The sequence below is a fragment of the Nanorana parkeri genome, unplaced genomic scaffold (genome assembly GCF_000935625.1).
Source record: "Nanorana parkeri isolate BGI_ZX_2015 unplaced genomic scaffold, ASM93562v1 scaffold896, whole genome shotgun sequence".
Lineage (NCBI taxonomy): Eukaryota > Metazoa > Chordata > Amphibia > Anura > Dicroglossidae > Nanorana > Nanorana parkeri.
In genome coordinates, this window is record NW_017307164.1 from 274,126 (window position 1) to 293,889 (window position 19,764).

Sequence of the window (19,764 nt, forward strand, 5' to 3'; positions counted from 1 at the left end):
ATTATAATAATAATAATAATCTTTTAGATTGTAGGCCCTCCTTACCATCATGTCTTGAATTGTATTGTGAGGGTAATGTCTTCCTTATATTGTAAAGCACTGCGCAAACTGTATATATATTAATGTTATAATATTATATGATGACTTCTTCAGTACATTATGCCATGCTAGGAGAGGAGACCTGAACTGTGGCGAAGGCTTGCAGTTTTAATCTACTCAGCCAATAAAAATGTTACAATCATAATAATGACGGACTAAAATGGTCCACTAATTATTTCATGCAGAAAAAAAAAAAAATATTACGGCATCTGAACCATCTGGAGAACAGAATGACACAAGGAACAGATTTTATTTTCTACCAAGAAACCGTGTGTGGAATATATACAGTATTTTGTCTTGAATATTTTTTTTTTTTTATAACTGAAAATCCACAGAGTAAGCATAGCAACAGCCTTGGTTGCTATGCCAAAAAAAAGTCCTGCATTATAATAATAAGAGATTACCCGACTCCTCTGCAATCTATTATTTAGATTGAGGGTTTTTTTTGCAGAATGTTATTTTGGTTTTAAAGAATTGGAGAGTTTCTCAATCTATTTCTATAGCTCGGTGGCGATGTTTTCGCTCAACGCAGGAAAGTAAATGAGCTGAAAAACAAAGATGCCAGCTGCACATCCTTACAGTGGATCGAACTGTAATAATACCGCTGCCCATGAATCAGTACAGCACATGACAGTGTTACCAGATAACATTATTATTAAAAAAAGAACAATATTTTCTTCTTCTTTTTTTTTGCAATGCAGTGACACAATTGCATTTAGCCCTGTAAATATGCACTTCTTTGTGTCAGTACTCTCACATAGAACTACAACTTAACATCTGAACAATGTAACACTATCATTGCTTGCTGGAAGCAATGCATGATGGGTTATGTAGAGCAGGGGCGCCCACTATTTTTCGTCTGGAGATCTACTTTTCAAATGACGAGCTCATTGAGATCTACCAACGAAAAAACACCTGCATTCAGGGGCGGGAGGGGGCGTGGCGGAGCATTGAAGTCAATGGCACCGCAGCCAGGCTCCGCAGGCAGGCCCCTCGCCCACAGTGCGATCGCCTGCATTAGTGCCTGTGTTCCAGTCCAGTGCGATCCGCAAAAATGCAGCGAGCACTATTTTTGCAGATCGCACTGGACCGGAATGCAGGCACTAATGTGCCTGCGTTCCGAGTGCGGGCGATCGCAATGTGGGCGATGCCATTGACTTCAATACAGCTCCACACCCCCTCCCACACCTGATCGCAGGGAGTCGGCCGGCTTACATTCCAGTGCGCCCTACAGGTCCCGGCGTCCTGTCCTCCCGTGGTGCTCGTGTGGCCGACGTTGCACATGGGGTGTCCTGCACCTTTCCATCTGCAGCGTCTGACACATTCAGCCGGCAGCCGCACGAGCACCACGGGAGCATAGCCGTAGCCAGCTCCTTTTGCGCCTGAGGCAAGAAAAAAAACAACGTTTTTTAAATTTATTTTTTACTATTTTTTATTTTATTTTCATTATTTATTTATATTTATTTTAAATTTTCATAATTTTTTTTTTTTACTCTTGGGGGGGCTTTGGGGAAATATTAGGGGTCTAAAAAGCCCCCTGATATTTCCCTTTTAAAATAGAAAAAGAAATTGAGGACACAAAGTCCTCAATCTCTTTTTCTGCAGCCTCTATTCTAAATGAATGGAAAGCACAGAGGCTTCCCATTCATTCAGAAAATATTTTACTATCAAGCAGTTTCTGAATGGGGAGGAGCCTCTGTACAGAGTGCTTCTCCCCATTGAGAAACTCATGCATGAACAGGACGTGATGTAAATCACATCCTGTTCATTCATTTATAACTGGGGACACATAGTACTATGGGTCCCCAGTTATTTACAAACACTGGAGTGATCAGACGATCGCTCCAGTGTTTGTCCTGCACAGAGGATTGGTACATACTACTGACATGTACCAATCCTCTGCCGCTCGGCCACGCACAAATGGGCTCAGCTTCTCCCCTGTATCCCCCCTGCTCTCCCGGGCAGAGGCAGCGGGGGATCCGACGAGAAGTGAAAGCACTTCAGCCGCTGGCTCCGGCTAGTTGCAATGACAGATCAGCGTCCCCAGGTTACCTGCCATTAAACAATGACAACTTGGCGGAGCCAGGCGTGCGGTCACAGCCGGCTCTGCCCAGTTGTTATTCATTGGCCGGGACCTGCTAGAAATCAGCCGTACAAGCCTGAAGTGAATAGCCGAACAGCTATACAAGCCTGAAGTGAATAGCCGAACTTCACTTCGAGTCGGTTATTCACTCAGCTGCCTTTGGCAGCTGTGTGAATAACCTTCGTAGTCTCCAGAAATGGCGATTACATCACATCAAGCAGCAGGGAAAGAGACACAAAGCACACTGGGAATCCAGGAAGTTGTTGGAAGTGATGGGCAGACGGAAGGCAGCGCTCCCTACATAAAAGGGATTTTTTCATGTAAGCTTTGATTGTATTATCAGAAACAGCTCTACTATGTATTCCTATTACAATGCTGATGCCATAACAGGAGAGGATATGCTGGAACTTTACAACTCCTTTATCTGTGCAGCACTACTTCTAACATATTTATCTGTAAACCCAGATGTAGCTCTGCCTTGTCCGAGACTGATGCTGTACCTTCAGTGTCAGGCGTCAGATGCCACCCGAAGTCTGGCAGCTGCTGCTTTGTCAATTGTCTGACCTCACCGTCTCCCGGCTCCTAAGAGTGCACAGCAAAGGCAATTGTCAGAGATCCACAATTGGGAGGAATGTAGACAGGCCCGGCGCTACCGCAAGGCAAGTCAGGCGGCCGCCTTACGGCGCTGCAGGGACGTAGGCACGAATCCTAGCACCGGCCCTGAATGTAGACATTATCTGACCTAGCTGTGCTCTTGTTATTGGGTCACAGTCTGGTCAAAGAGTTGACAGGGCATCAAGTATCAGGCTGCTGATGACCTTTAACCCCTGACCTTCGAGCCAGATTGTCAGGCTCAGGCAAAGAGAGTAAAGTTAAATAATTGGGGAAAAGTTAATGTGTCATAAGTAACACTGCACAAATATAATACTTTAAGACTCCATATTCAGATCCTTGCACAAGCCCAGTTGTGACCGTTTTTCTTTAAGCCCCCATAAGCCGTGCTGCGGATGACAGGCAGTTACAGTCAGATTAGGGCTCATCTATAGAGGAAAATGTATTTAAATTCCTTTCCACATTAGAGAATAGGACTGATCACTCCTAAGTCTGAGCGCAGCATGCTGTATGACTGTGCGCTCCCAAACTTGTACCTGCCAAGGATTCCTAAGACACTGAGAATGGGACAAGAGGCAGCTGAATTGTGCACTGTGTACTATATATAGGGAGGTTGTGGAGGTTGAGGTTGGGGAGGGAAGGGGGGTGATGAGGGATTGGCAATCGTGACTGCAGCTTCCATTTATTTATATGGTGTGCCTGTTTATCCCTGTTTAACCCTTTTGCTGCCAGAGCTGTTTTTGCCTTTTTTTTTTTTGCATGTTATTATCCACATTTTAGGCCTTGAAATTCATTAAACCTCCAGAATTATATAATTCTTGAAAGCAGAGACCCCGCAGCATAAAATGGTGGCAGTTGCCAATTTTTATGTTGCATGATATCAGCACTAATCATTATCAACGCAATGGATTTAGGACTCTGCAACGCAATAGACTCAGGACTCTGCAACGCAATAGACTCAGGACTCTGCAACGCAATAGACTCAGGACTCTGCAACGCAATAGACTCAGGACTCTGCAACGCAATAGACTCAGGACTCTGCAACGCAATAGACTCAGGACTCTGCAAAGCAGTGGACTCAGGACTCTGCAACGCAGTGGACTCAGGACTCTGCAACGCAGTGGACTCAGGACTCTGCAACACAATCGACTCAGGACTCTGCAACGTAATAGACTCAGAATAGATCCCCCGGCCCAGTCCAACCCTGCCACCAGTGGTGCCGCTGCTCTCCACCCTGCATTCTGGGTGAAAGGGACAGCTGCCGTGGGCCCCTGTAAATTATTGGGCCCAAGGCAGTTGCCCCATTTGCCCTGCGGCAAAGACAGTCCTAATTAAACACTTCAAAAAAACAGCAAAAAACAGCCTATGTCAATGGTGAGCAACTCTGACCCTCCAACTGTGCTTTAACTACAAATTCAAACATGCCTCTGCCTCTGGGAGTCATGTCTGGTACTGTCAGTCTTGCAATGCCTCATGGGACAACAGCTGGAGGTCTGAAATTGCCCAATCCTGTAGCGCTCTGACAGACAGGCTGTTGTTCGCTATGAATGACAGGTGCACTTTAAAAATGGGAAATGGTCTCACTAATTACTGCTAAGGAGGATCAATGAAGTCGTGCACCTCCTGTATCAATATCGCTATTGCAATTATATCCATCAAAGGCTCATTCATTATGCTCATGTTAAAAGCCCCTGAGCTATACCATTAATTCCCAGTTATAATTATTCAGATTCTTAAATGTTTACACAAATCAAGACGACAACCATTTATTGTTTACAAATAATTAGCTGATAAGGCATGGTGGAGGGAAAAAATATTGTCTGATGTGTTTATGTCATAAAATCACTAGTAAATTGCAGCATTACTGTGTTTAATAATGCAGGTCATTATTGATGTACAAGCTTGAACCGGGTGACATTTGTCAAGTTGTTAAGTCTTGGCTGGAAATCCTTCCCCCTACAGATTTGCAGAGCGACAATCACAGTACACACGGCGGGTTCCTTCTAATGCTGAATTTTACTTAAACTAATACAGATAAAAATATGCATATAGAATGTGAACTGGTTTACCTGCCAAATGATTTGCATTTGAGTTCATATATATATATATTACCAGCAGTCCCGGACTCCCTACAAGGCCACGAGGCCCGGCCTCGGGGCGGCAGCGGAGTAGAATCCCGGTAAGTTGGCTTTGTGGGTGAGCCGCTTGTTCGTTTACAAGTGATCGCCGCGATCACTTGTAAAATGTGTGCAGCCTGTCCGCCCCCCCCCGCACCTACCTCTCTCCTCTGGTTCCATCCGGCCGCCGAGTCTCTCCTCACTGGCCGCCGATGTAGGGAGCAGAGCGGCAGGGTTCAAAGTAACCCTGCCGCTCCATGTACACAGTGTGAGGGATTGGGCATTGCGGAACCTGGCCTTTGGGCAGCAGGGAGAGTAAATCCGGCCCTAATTACTAGTAGGGATGTCCCGATAACGATGCTAGCATCGGTATTGGGAGCGATACAGGGCATTTTCAGAGGTACCACGTGTTTTAGGGTTCTCTGGGCAGTATGCCGGGCAGCTAAATTAGGACCCCACCTGGAGCGCCGCCCAAAAGACAAGCGCTGATGCGCCGCTGCTCTCCCGCCCAGCGCCGACTACGACAGCACGCGTGAGGCACATCCTGAGCCACCTCGTGAGGCACCAGGGATCGAACAGCCATCACCGACCAGTAAGTGGGACTGTCAGTGAGACGGGGCCTGTGCTGGGTTTAGAAGTGGGAGTGTGAAGAAGCAGGGGATCATTGTAAATCTATTGCCTGCAGTGTATTGGGAGTGTGTACTGTATATGTACTACATATAGAGTACACTGCAACAATAGAGTTATAATTCTCCCCTGCTAATATGAATAGGTGAAATCATGATCCATAGTACAACTACATGCTATGTACTATTATGTACTATGGATCATTTAACTTATTCATATTAGCAGGGGATCATTGTAAATCTATTGCTGCAGTTTACTCTGTGTAGTACATATACAGTACACACTTCCAGTAAACTGCAGGCAATAGATTTACAATGATTCCCTGCTAATATGAATATGTTAAATGATCCATAGTACATAGCATGTAGTTGTACTATGGATCATGATTTAACCTATTCATGTTAGCAGGGGAGAATTGTAACTCTATTGCTGCAGACTGCAGTGTACTGGACATGTGTACTGTATATGTACTATGGATCATGATTTAACCTATTCATGTTTGCAGGGGAGAATTGTGAGCGCCGCCCACAAGCTGAGCACCAAAACGCGATGCATCGATCCTGCCCAGCGCCGACTACGAGAGGCACCTCGTGAGGCAACAGGGATCGGAGGGAAACTGTGAGTGAGGGAAGCTGGGACAGAGCTGGTTGTAAATCTATTGCTGCAGTGTACTGAAAGTGTGTACTGTATATGTAGTACATATATACAGCACACACTTCCAGTACACTGCAGCAATAGATTTACAATTCTCCCTTTCTAACATGAATAGGTGATCGGATTTGTAGTTTCACTACAGCTGTGTGAAAGCAAATACAAATGTTTTATTGTTCTAAAATAGTCTTAAATTAAAGTTCTTCATAATCATAAAGAAATTGGCCTAAAATCATCAGTCTGTATTGTTTTTTGTTTTTTTTAAATACATGAGGGGAAGTACTTGTACTTGGTCTTGAAAAAGTGGTATCGGGACATCCCTAATTACTAGTAATTGTTGAGTACAGCAATGCAGCTTCCTGTGTCAATTACCGACTAGATGGGAACGATGTTCGACTCGTGAGTTCGACTCGAACATCGGCAGTTCGTGTGTTCGGCGAACACACAAACTGTCAGGGTGTACAGCGGGCTGTTCGCCCATCGAGCACCCCGCATAAGGCACTGTGCCTTGTGAGCCCTGATTGGCTAAAGCCTTGCATCAGACCACAGGTCCAGTGCGAGACTTTGCCCAATCAGGGCACAGAGAACTGTGAGAGCCATGATTGGACAAAGTCATGATGACTCTGCCCAATCATGGTTTACCTGTTACAACTGTAAACAGTTGGGCGGAGCTAGCAGTCACTGCTAGCTCCACCCAATTGTTTATAAGTTGCCGGCATCTGTCGTTCTGCGGCAGGTGTTCATCGCAGGGAACGGGCCAGCGGTCGACTTTTAAAAAAAATTATTTCTATTTATTGTTTTATTTTTTATTTTGTCGAGTCGTCGTCGTCGTGGACAACGCTGGACCCGTGATTGACGCTGGAACAGACAATCAGACAAGCATACTTAAGCACAGAGACCAACACTGCACCACAGCGCCATCTACTGCCAAAAACACATAACAGTACATTAGCATAAGCTGTTGTATTTCCAACACAGAGCTTGTTTTGTCTAGGGAGCTAAAATCGCCGGTCCTTCCTACTTTAGTTCCCTAGAGAAAACGGCACTTTACCCTTGCGGTGTGGGAGTAGCCCCACCCCCACATGGGTTAATATTTGATTTGCCCGGGGTTCTGCTTTAAGCTTGGCCCTTTTTTTCTCCAGGATCCATAGCAGATGTGGACTTCTAAGAGGACAATTTCAGCATCAACATCCCAGCTGAAATAGAGTGTATAGAATTCTATGAGGTTCTATTTTTACCTCTCTACATGGTACATGTCACTATAGAGCGCAGAGTGGGCTGACAAATTGCAATGCCTTCACCCCGTCTTTTTCTTTTTTTTTACTTCCACAGTAATTAAAAATATTGTACCATCTGGTGTTCAAAACCACGTATATATTTAAAGGTAGAGTATTAAAGCAGCCCACACAGACCCTACAGAGGCAACCTGTTCTTATATTTTACCATTTTAACTGAAGAATTCTAAATATGTAATTGTTGTGAGATATCGAGATTGGTGAAAATCCAAATTATACAAAATGACTGTCTTCTCTTCTTCAGTGAGCAAAAGAATTACACAAGCTTGGACAAAGACGTCTCTATTGAAGGCTATAAACTCCTTTCTTCAAAGGAAGCCTATTACCTCAACTTGAAAAGTGAAGTTGTTATAGGGATCATCTAGAACTACTAATTGTGCATAAGTAGTACCCCAATGCATGCACTTCAGACCTCAGATCAGCCCCAATGCATGCACTTCAGACCTAGATCAGCCCCAATGCATGCACTTCAGACCTCAGATCAACCCCACTGCATACACTTCAGACCTCATATCAGCCCCAATGCATGCACTTCCGACCTTAGGTCAACCCCAGTGCATACACTTCAGACCTGAGCGTCAGTCCAGAGCATGCACTGATCAGCCCCAAAGCATGCATTTCAGACCTCAGAACATCTCCAGCTCAATAAATTCAGACCCCAGAGTAAGCACTTTAAACCTCAGATCAGTCCCACTGCATGCACTTCAGATTGGCGATCAACCCCAGTGCATGCACTTCAGTCACCAGTTCAGCCCCAATTCATAGAATTCAGACTTCAGATCAGCACCAGTGCATGCACTGCATACCCAAAACCAGCCCCACTGCATAAACTTCAGACCATGGACCAGCCCCAGGGCATGCACTTCAGATTATGGACCAGCCACAATGCATGCCCTTCAGATTATGGACCAGCCCCAAACCCTGAACCTTAAGAACGCAGGGTACTGCTGTAGGCAGACTGAGATGGTTTCTCATAAAAGACATGATAATCTAAATTCTGGTGCCTGTAGAGTTCATGGTTGTCTTCATAAGTGTCAGACAAAGATCAGCCTCTGTTGCGCCTCTCACCCTGTGACTTGCTACAAAAGTTGCAATGTTGCTGTCTGACCACTGTAGCAGTAGCTTACTGTTCTGTACACTGATCCATGAGGCGCCAACCGCAGGTCATTTCAGCACCCACTAAAACAGTCAAAGTGGGATTCCAGTCTGGAGTGCGATGGGATAGGATATCTACACATTTAAAAATATGTAAAGATCCTCAATCTCTAAGTAAAATTAAAGCCAAAACTGTTTTTAGTTTTGGATGGAGTAAGGGAGGGTTAAGACCTCTGTCAGCTTTCTTTTGCCATCTGTGTCCCAATTGGGGAGATTTCTCTTCACATCCTGTCTGAAAGCCATAACAGGAAATGAAAGGAAATCCCTCCGAAGAGAGGGAAATCCCTGGTGGTCAAGGGTTGTAACGCCTCTCCACTCTGTCCAAAACAAAAAAGTTTCGGCTTCAGTTGCACTTTTAAATAAATGAATATATCTGCAAGTGGAGGTCTTTATATACACTGCCTGTCCAAAAAAAGAGTCACACAATATAATATTTTGTTGGACCGCCTTTAGCTCTGATTACGGCACGCATTCACCGTGGCATCGTCTCCATAAGTTTATGCAATGTCACAACATTTATTTCCATCCAGAGATGCATTCATTTTTCACCAGGATCTTGTAGTGATGATGGGAGAGTCGGAGCACTGTGTAAAGTCTTCTCCAGCACATCCCAAAGATTCTCAATGGGGTTAAAGGAGAACTATGGGGTTAGGGCTTTTCCCCATAGTTCTCCTTTGGGTAACGGGAGGACACAAACTAGCGTCCTCCCGTCACGCAAAGCTCAGTATAAAGCGAGCTGCTGCTCGTGGTATACTGAGACTCCGCAGCTGAAGCGGATGCCGACAATTATGTCAGGATCCACCCAGCTCCGTGAGTGACAGCTGGCTCTGCCTATCTAGAGGCCAGCTGTACCCGCACCCTCCCCAGTGCGTTCCGCCAGTCAGCGCTGGAAGATAGGACAGGGGAAGGGGGGGGATCCCTGCAGGGAGCCTTGAGTGACAGTCACGGTTCTCTGCAGGGACAGGATCAAGAAGTGATCGAGCAACGGTATGTGCTCGCTCACTTCCCGATCTATTGAGCCGACATGTGACAGTTTCATTGTCACAGGTCGGCTAGAACTATGAGGCTGAGTGATTTTCACTCACCTCATAGTTCTCCTTTAAAGTGACATTAAACCCTCAGATTTTTTAACATAAAACAATACTGTAATGTGCGCCTTACTGTAATCCATGGTTGTTTCCCTTCTCTTTGCTGCTCTTCCTTTTAAATCTGTATCTGTTCTCATGCTCTGCAGAACTTCTGTTTTGCAGCAGACTGCCTTGTCTCTGGAATGGATACACAGTGTCTGTGTATAGGTTTGTATAGGCTTGTAACCTGAGCCAGCACTACAGGAAGAGGCCCTGAGCTGAAAAGGGAAGTTCTGCCCATGAATGAGAAGACATGAGGATTTAAAAAGGAAGAGCAGCAAAGAGAAGGGAAACTACCATGGATTACAGTAAGGCGCACATTACAGTATTGTTTTATGTTAAAAAATCTGAGGGTTTAATGTCACTTTAAGGTCTGGACTCTGTGGTGGCCAATCCATGTAAGTAAATGATGTCTCATGTTCCCTGAACCACTCTTACAATCTGAGCCGATGAATCCTGGCATTGTCATCTTGGAATATGCCCAATGTGCCATCAGGGAAGAAAAAATCCATTGATGGAAAAACCTGGTCATTCAGTATATTCAGGGAGACAGCTGACCTCATTTTGTGGGGACATAACGTTGCTGAACCTAGACCTGACCAACCGAAGCAAAACCAGATTGTGCCGCCCCAATGGGGCATAGAAGTTTATTGAGATAGAAGGTTTATATAGATTGTTTTCCCTATACCTTTTCCTATGGACGTTTTATATGTCTAGTTCTTATGCTGCCATCTAGTGGCCTTTGTGATATTGCACCTGTTTTTCTGTATGACAGTTGCTCTGTATGTAAGCCCCACCCCTCGTTTTTGTTGTCAGTTTTCCTGTGTCATGGCAACAGCTAACAGCCACATGTAATCAGGAGAAATGTACTCTGCATAGTACGCTAGGAAAGGCATCATTTTTTGACCGCACAATACTGAAACCATTCATCTGCGGTTCCTATCATCTGCTGTAACCCTGATGTTAAAAAATAAAGCACCTCTTTTGGATGAAACGGTATTGACTAGTTCAGCTATCTGACAAGGATTGTCCGCAGTGAGTATATCTGCTTATACAGGCCAGGCATAGAGGTCTCAGCAAGGGATATATCGCTATCACAACAATCGGAGTCAGAATACAGATCATATCACTTATCCAATGGAAGGCTCTTAGCGATTTGCTTAACTAAATCCAGGTGGTGACTTTTTGGGGCCATGCAATGCATATTTGGTTTATGGTAGGAACACATCTTTGTAATATTTTTGGTTATTACAATAATAAAGTGCATTACATGGCATTCAATGGTCTGTTATTGTGATGCATGACCTCTTTTTTGCGCCTTTCCTTGTGTTGTTGTCATCAGTACATGGCTTTGGTTTAGCACACGGAATGGTACACGTTTGGAATCGCAGGGTATTTCACCAAAGATACGTTTGTCTATTTCCACTGCCGAGAAAAAGCATGTTTTACCTTTATACGCCACTGAGAACTTGAGAAAGCATTGGGAGAGCCGGAAAGTTTACAAATTCCATGAATCACTGTGTTTATTAAATGTAAATTCATTTAGGTGTCGGTTATTGGTGAGTGCTACAACTGTTTGTTTATTGGAGACCGAAAACCAAATCAGTCAAACAATTTCTCTTTGTTCAAACCTTCGTTGCCATGGAAACTGCTTTACACTTATCATACGGTCCTCCTCTCAGCTATAAAGTTTCCCTTGAAGCTCTCATGGCACCCCCACTGGCTGTCAAGCATGAAAGTGGTCTGGACGTTCTTTACTCATGGCACCTCCTACACTAAATGTGTGCTAATGCTACACTGCAGTATGATATGGAGGGTAATAAAGAGACAATTGAATGTTTCATGCCGATAACGCTAACCCACTTCCTTGCAAACAGCTGCAGCATTGTCAGCCTGGTGTGTGCATTCCTTCAGTTAACTAGTGGGCTGCCTACCAGGACTATTAGAAGGGCATCACAATGGCCAACTAAAAGCAGAACTACAGCAAAGGAAGAACTTAGCCTTTATTGGGATTGCAGTTGTCATGGAGCTGCACATGTGATCATCTATGACACCAGCCATTTAAGGAATTGAAAGTTTAGTTAAGAGCTGAAATAAGCACACTGTCAACCTTGACAGTTGGCATGCCTTGAATGCAAGGTCATCCATATAATGAGGCAGCCTGAGGTGGTTGCCTGAGGCAGCATCTCTTTGGGGGGGTGGTTGGGTGGTGGTGAGTTGCAGCAGGTGGGCAGCCACAGCGTCCCATGTTGCTAAGATCTCTTACCAACCTGTGGTGCTCTCCCACCCAGCTCACTGATGTTACCGGTTGCTTAAAAGTGGGTGGGACAGAGCGTCCCGCCAAGCTCCTGGCAACCAGTGACGTCAGTGAGCTGGGCGGGACACCAGACCCACCAGCCGCCATAGCATAGGGATGGCCCTGCTTAAAAGTAACTGTTTTATAAGACATTACATTGGTGGGTAAAGTACCTCTTTTTAAAGCATATCTAAATCAAAAAAAATTGTAATACATTGTAGCTTAAAGGATACGTTCACCTTTTGCAAAAATTAACGACATGCATAATTAATAATATATATAAAAATCTGCATTTCTTTAATATTTGCATTCAAGCCTGGAAAGCATTGCAATTGTGATCACTCGATCAGGGCTGGAAAGCTCAGGCTTCTACACATTCTCTCCCAGGCAGAGCTCATACTGAGGTATGGAGTTTCAGTTAGGAGAGATGGGAAGGACGGCTGGACTTCAACTGCATTAAATCACCTCATACAGCGTCCAGCCATCCTCGCTCTAGGTAGAGCTGCCCATATTCCCACATCTACCTAGCGCGACATTCTCTCCCAGGCAGAGTATGAGCTCTGCCTGGGAGAGAATGTGCAGAAGCCTGAGCTTTCCAGCTGTGATCGAGTGATCTGCTATTCTTTCCAGGCTTGAATGCAAATATTAAAGTAATGCATATGTGTTTATATATATATATATATACATACAATCCTTTAATGAGTTGACTACATTAGTTTTCTTTGTGCCATTGACTCCAATGCACCGCCACGCCTCCTCCCGCCCCTGAATGCAGGTGTTTTTTCGTTGGTAGATCTCAATGAGCTCGTCATTTGAAAAGTAGATCTCCAGGCGAAAAATTGTGGACTGTAGAGCTTCATTTTTCTGCACACCACCATATATGGACTGAATAGGGAACATAGAAAATAATAGTTTTCTATGTGCCCGGGTTTGCACCGTACATGTGTGGTGGTGTGCGGAAAAATGCAGCTCAACGAACATGGTGTGGACAAGTCCTTATCAATAGACCTCTAAATCTACCTTTGATCATTTCTTTAATTATAGCTCTCAACTGCTGAATACAGAGTTGCATCATTCATCAGGTAGCCATTGCTGCAGCTCACAATCCAAAATATACATCAAGAGCATAGAACTTGATAGTATGTAGGTTTACCAGTGGTGTAAACCCAGAACAGAGTTCATTACATAGTTACATAGTATTTGAGGTTAAATAAAGACACAGGTCCATCAAAGTCAATCTTTATGTGTAAGTGTGTATAGTGTGTGCGTGTGTGTATGCGAGTCCCTTTGTGGTCTTAGGTTTTAAGAGTACCTGTACCCCTCTAGGTTACGGTCTCTGAGGAAGGTATCTAATTGATTTTTTAAAGATTCAGTACTCTCTGCTGATACCACTGCTTGTGGCAGAGAGTTCCAAAATGTAACCACTCTGACTAAGAAGAAGCCCCTACGCCCTTTGTGGTTAAATCTTTTCTCCACCAGTTTTAGGTGGTGGCCTCTAGTCCTTGTTAGGGAGTTTACTGTAAAAAGTTTATTGCAGCTGTTGCCATCTCCACATTAAAATCATGTCCCCTCTTAAACGCCTCACCCTTCTCTGGACTCTCTCCAGTTCCAGGACATCCCTTCTGTGGATTGGTGACGAAAACTGAACCGCATACTCCAGATGAGGCCAGACCAGTGATCTATAAAGTGGCAAAATTATTGCTTTGTCTCTAGAGTACATTCCCTCTTTAATCCTTCGTAAAAGTACTTGTTCCCCAACATAATTGCAACCAAAATGTTATATGTTCATTTACATGTATACATGCTTGGCATGGTCACCTGTGCATTTTAATTCCATTCACTGTCACACTGTAAAGATTGTTTCTGGACAACGGCTTTGCCAAAGCCAAACCACACATACAACCTCAAGCAACTTCATAATGTTTAAAGGTCAAAGTAACTCCCTAGTTATGGGTGGAAGGGATAAAGATAGGCCAATAATCAAACCTGTACCCCTGTCTGCCATCTACGTACTGAAAGCTGAGAGCTCCTGGTCCAGTCTTTGTCCAGACCAAAGTAGCAGAATAAAAAAAAAAAATAGAAAGCAAGGTAGAGGTAAGGGAAAGAAAATGTATGGAGATTCTAGATAGATACCTTGTGCTGAAGTGGTAGTAAAAAAAAAAGGAAGATGAATAGTAGGAGGAAAGCAAGAGCAATTTCCCCATGTCCATATGACTAATGAGACAGCATTCCCCAAATCAGACTACTTTGTGCCTCAGTGGAATAAAAGATCTGGTGTTCATGTTCACACTTGCACAGTAGGGTCAATAAAAGCAAGCCTGTCAGCTATTTTTAATGTTTGAACGCAAAAGTCCTGCCTTACAGTAGACATCACAGGTCTCCTGCTATCACCCTAAATGGGAAAATGCTTGTCTGTGTTTTGCTCTAAAACTAGTTTCACTTGTATGCCTACTTCTCTGACATCAGGACAAAAGTCTCTCCCCTATTGGTTTCTAAGGAGTTCTCTTAAGTCATAGGAAGGCAGCTGGTAGGGTATTCAGGCCGCTAGTAACCCAGTGGAGCTAGTTTTATAAAGGCACATATCGCAGGAACCTTAGGTAGGATTTTTACTTTTAAAAGTGTTAATTGGATGAATAATATTATGGAATTGTGAGAGGAAAATGAAATCCACACGAAAACTGGTAGAACTTCCAAACCCCTATGGTCCCTACAAGTCCACCAGGACCTAAATGCCATACAGTGATAAACCCTGTAATGCTACGAAAACGGGTATGCTATGCAAAAACAAATGACCAATGTTCATCCAAGCCAATGTGGTTATTTAAGAAATATGCAATACAAAAATTGCTTGGTCAAGAAGATCTAAGTTATACATTGCCTTATCTTATTGATTTTAGCACCTGTTATGTCCCTTCATAGGCCTTTCAGTTCTTTAAAGGCATTATTAAAAGAGGGTAATAACAGTATACATTATATAACTGGTTCGTTATCAATATCATTTTTCAGTAAGACATTTCTTACCTTCAGTGTGCACAGCAGACACATACGTCCAGTTGTACCTTTTGACAATATCCACCATGGCTCTTGCTTGTTGAGCGTCAGAAGGAACTACCCTCATGAAATACTTATACAAGGTCTTGTCGCTTAGATCCATGCTTGTGGCCGAATAAGCAATCTGAGGTATATTGAAAAGTTGTAACAAATTCTGGACTTGAATGGCCACTGAGCTGGATCCAGGCCCTATAACTCCAACGATGGGCTTCTTTGCATGGAATGCCGAAGAAGATCCATCAACACAACGGACCAGCCCTTCCTCTTCCTCAGAAGAGACCAATGAGTCCCTAATAAATTCAATACTCTGTTCCAAAGCTACAGCAGAATGCCAGCAAGAATCGCGTATTTCACATCCGAGGGTTATGTTTGGCAAAAGGTTGGGATCAGCATTGATTCTGTCAAGAGCGTGCAACATGGCTTCCACTCGTTGAATACCATACTGCTCTCTTATCTCTCCACATTTCCTTTCATGAACCTTCTCAACTGTAGGCTGGTGATGAACTGAAAAGAGAGCCCCAATAATGATGTCCCCTGACATATGGGCCACCACACGTCTTTCATTTGTTTGTGCCGATGCTGAAATCCCAGATCCATCCTCCTTTAAAACCAGCAGCACCGTCAAAATGTAAGGCAGCATTTTAGAATACAAATTATACTAGAGAGGAGAGCATGGTGAAGGAAAATGTTTTCAAAGCGATCAACTTTCTATGCCTTGTTTGATAACTCTCCATGCACTACTTCCCACCATTAAAAATTCGTCCTTCCTGGACCAACGACCATCTATGTAGATCTTCAAAATCAGTCCAAATTGTCATTCCCTGAAACACAGAAGATGAGATTACACTCAATGGCTATACATGGTGACCATTTAAATGGTTTAAAGTGTATCTAAAACAAAGAAAATGTTTGGAACAGAAGTGTAAATGTCAAGCATTGTAACACACAAAATATAGATTCACAACAATAGGAAGGACCAGGGGGGAGCTACATTTCAGTATAAGAGGTAGAAATGTCCATCTTTCATGTAAGATCTTCTCATAGAGGCAGATCCATGAAGTTCAGCTTGAAAAAGTAGCGATGCAACAAAGAGTCAATAAAACAGTGCAATAACAACAACCCAATTCATAAGGAAAAAGGGATTACCAATTAAAAGGAAGCAAAAAGAACAAGTAAAGAGAGATAGGGGGTAAGAAAAAAGGAAAATAAAGAAGTAGGAGAGAAAAAGAGAAGAAAAGCTATGCATTGGGATAGGGATAGCAAGGAGAGCACCAGTTCGCAGTAGCAGAAAAAAGTTTGTGTGTGCCAAAGTTACGTGAAAAATATTAAAAAGAAAAAAATGTCTACATAGGAGGGATGATCCAGAATAGAGCGGTCAGGCAAAAACAAGAGGACTAACTGGTTAGTAAGCAAATTACTAATTTACAAGGAGTCTTTATAAACTATCCAAACTGTCCAAAACCGTTGGAATTTTTTTAATGGTGTTATTATCAATGGCCACTAACTCCTCCAAATGCATAACTCCATTTACAATGTTAAGCCATTATAACATTCATGGTGGGCAAGTAGATTTCCAGTGTCTAGTGATTGCCTGTTGCTCCACAAAAAGTAAAAAATATAAAATAGACTGCTTGGCCAAAGACAGAGATTGGTACACAGTTACATAGTTTTTGAGGTTGAATAAAGACACAGGTCCATCAAGTTCAACCTTCGTGTGTCTGTGTGTGTTTGTGCGTGTGTGTGTGTGTGTGTGTGTGTGTGTATATAGGAGTCCCTGTGTGGTCTAGTTTTTAAGAGTACCTGCACCCCTGTATGTTACTGTCTCTGAGGAAGGTATCTAAATGATTTTTGAATGATTCAATACTCTCTGCTGATACCACGGCTTGTGGCAGAGAGTTCCAAAATGTAACCGCTCTAACTGAGAAGAAGCCCCTATGCCCTTTGTGGTTAAATCTTTTCTCCACCAGTTTTAGGTGGTGGCCTCTAGTCCTTGTTAGGGAGTTTACAGTAAACAGTTTATTGCTGATGTTGCCATCTCCTTTAAACATTTTGTACACCGTGGAAGCAAGGTCAAAAGTGTTAGCTCAGCAGTATTCTCAATACTTTTTCTGTCATCTTTTAATTGATGTCTGTGTTACCTTTAAGGAGAGTCACCCTCTCGAAATTCCTGGTAGCCATGGTTACTTCGACTGCAAATGGGTGAAAATTCAAATATTTTAGTTTTCACCACAATAGGATTATATGGGGATATCTTCTATTGGAGACACTTGTTCTGATGAAAACTGTCTGGGAGGGGATTCCCTCGCTTTGAAGAAACATTCTCGTAGTTCCTTTCGGGTCTACAGGACGAGAAGGGAGGGGGAATCTGCTTATGAGCACACAGATGGCAAAGGTAAAAACTTACAAAAATAAAAGGGGGGTTGACCCCTACGGCACACTCAACGGTTCATTTTGTGATCAGAGCTGTGCATATTTCTCCACGGAGTCTCTAAAACTTGTGTTAAACCAGCTATGATCCTATATAAGCTTTAAAGTGACATTAAAGTCACATCCACCCATACTGCTTCAAGGACTTGCCTTAAATGATGCCTTTTGAGCCGATCATCATCTTCTTTCTGGTAGTTTTCAGGAGTCCTCCAGCGCTGGTGTCAGTCTCTGACTGCTGTCTTCTGTGTCCCTCGGAGTCTATCTGCGTTCACGCTCCCGGCTGCATGCATTAACTTACATTGCGTCTATCCTCTTCTCCCTGCCGAAGTTCTCTACTGCGCATGCACCCGCTCCATCATGCTGCTCGGCCACTTGAGAATCTTCAGATCTTCAGACTGAAGCGAGCGGTGGAGACAGAGGTAAGTGAAACCCTTTTTGGTAACTTTTTTTTTATGTTTTTGCATATACTGTATCTACTGCTAACAAGCAGTAGATATATGCAAAAAAAATAGAGTTTAATTATATTTTAACATGTTTTGTTAATTGAAGCAAGGAGTATTAACCCCTTTGTGACTGACGACGTACAGTGTACGTCGCCAGCATCGGGGCTGTACTGAGGTTTTAATGTCACTTTAAGTCACATATCAACTAGACTTGTTCTGTAATGTTAAAAACATTTTCCGACTTCTCACAGCCATTTCTTTAGTTGTAATGAGTGCCAGGAACATACCCCGGATGGGAAGAAGCTTCTTGGAGAAGCTGCAAAAACAGCTTCAACGTTACAGCACAAATCCTCTTGAATGTGACCAACTACTACTAAATATACCATGACCTGGATAACTGAGAACCTTCACAGAAAAATTGTTTATGTATTTTTAAAAGTAAATTTTCAGTATTTCAAAATGTTGCTCGAATTAAAATAACACCTGGTGATGCTGCTATGAAGGTCTTTGTTTAGGCACTTCCTGTAATAGTGTAACAAGCTCTCCCAATTGTTCGTCTACATTGCCACCCTGTCACATGTTCTCCAAGCGTACAAAGGGCTATTCTAAAATATTGCACAGGCATGGTCCACTGTTGTCACCATCAGGAAATGTGGACAGGACGTGGCTTCGAGGAGACTTACAGCAATTAGGTGAAACAAATGTGAATTTTTTCCTTTTTTATGGTAATTGTTACACAAACTAATATATCATTTAGTTGGGGTTTACATCTAAGTCTTTCACTTAGTCACAGTGGCATCACAAGGGGAATGAGGGTGGGGTGACTCGCACTGAGTGACACCATCAGAGGGAGTGACAACAAAATGACTAATGGTCATTTTTGGTGTCACCCCCTCTGAAAAATCGGGCACTCAGTTACTGCACAAGAGATCAGGGGACCCAACAGCAAACCTTATCCCGCCAGATGAACGTCCCTTCCAGCCTCCATCACCAAAAATGCCAGCCTCCATCACCAAAATGACTGCCGGCAGTGAAGTGCACATGACTTCAATACGCGCATGTGTAATGACATCATGCATACACCTTATGACATGAGCACCGGGTGACACCCGGCCTGGTGACGTCCCTGCTCAGTCAGTCTTCCTATTTTGGCAACACCCCCCATCATTTGTCATCAACCCCCCTTCCCATGGATCCACATCTGCCCACTGAACACACGCCTGTCACCATGACCAGACCTCACGGCAACATCACCAGGAGATCACCACCATTGTGCCCATCTATTCCATCACACGTGAGTGCCCAATTTCCATTCCCCCTTCCCTTTACCTCGATTTAGTGTTATTCCCTGGTCAATCTCCTTCCACACAGTCTGTGCCAGTTAGTTGCGCTCCTTCCCTCTCCTTTTTTCTGTGTTCCCTTGTGTAATATCTTTTCAGGTCAAATATAATGTAATACTATATTATAACCACTAAATGGAGTTGATACTTATTTCCTATGCTGCGTAGCTCCATCCAGTGGCCGTATTGCGGTATTACATTATATTCGACCTGAAAAGAAAACATACTAAGAACATTCATATTTGTCTCTATTCGCTCACAACCAGCATACAAGATCGGCAGGATGAATTACTCTGCAAATTGATTATAAATAGACCCCTATCAGTTGTTGTTGATGAATACCTCAAATGAATATCATATATTTTGCCGGACACACCCTTTAGAAGGAATTTGTGCAGGTGAGAAATGGCTGCAAAGAAGTTAAAATGGAACACAAAAGTC

General features: G+C 43.4%; 1 protein-coding gene across 3 annotated transcripts in view; it reads right to left on the reverse strand.

Moving 5' to 3' along the window:
* GRM5 (glutamate metabotropic receptor 5) overlaps positions 1 to 19,764 on the reverse strand; it is a 252,482-nt gene that overhangs the window by 193,630 nt on the left and 39,088 nt on the right. For all 3 annotated transcript variants that reach the window (XM_018565861.1, XM_018565862.1, XM_018565860.1), the window contains exon 2: positions 15,084 to 15,934. In XM_018565861.1, the coding sequence (XP_018421363.1) occupies positions 15,084 to 15,753 (670 nt within the window). In that variant the 5' untranslated portion in view covers positions 15,754 to 15,934. The remainder of the gene's footprint in view (positions 1 to 15,083; positions 15,935 to 19,764) is intronic.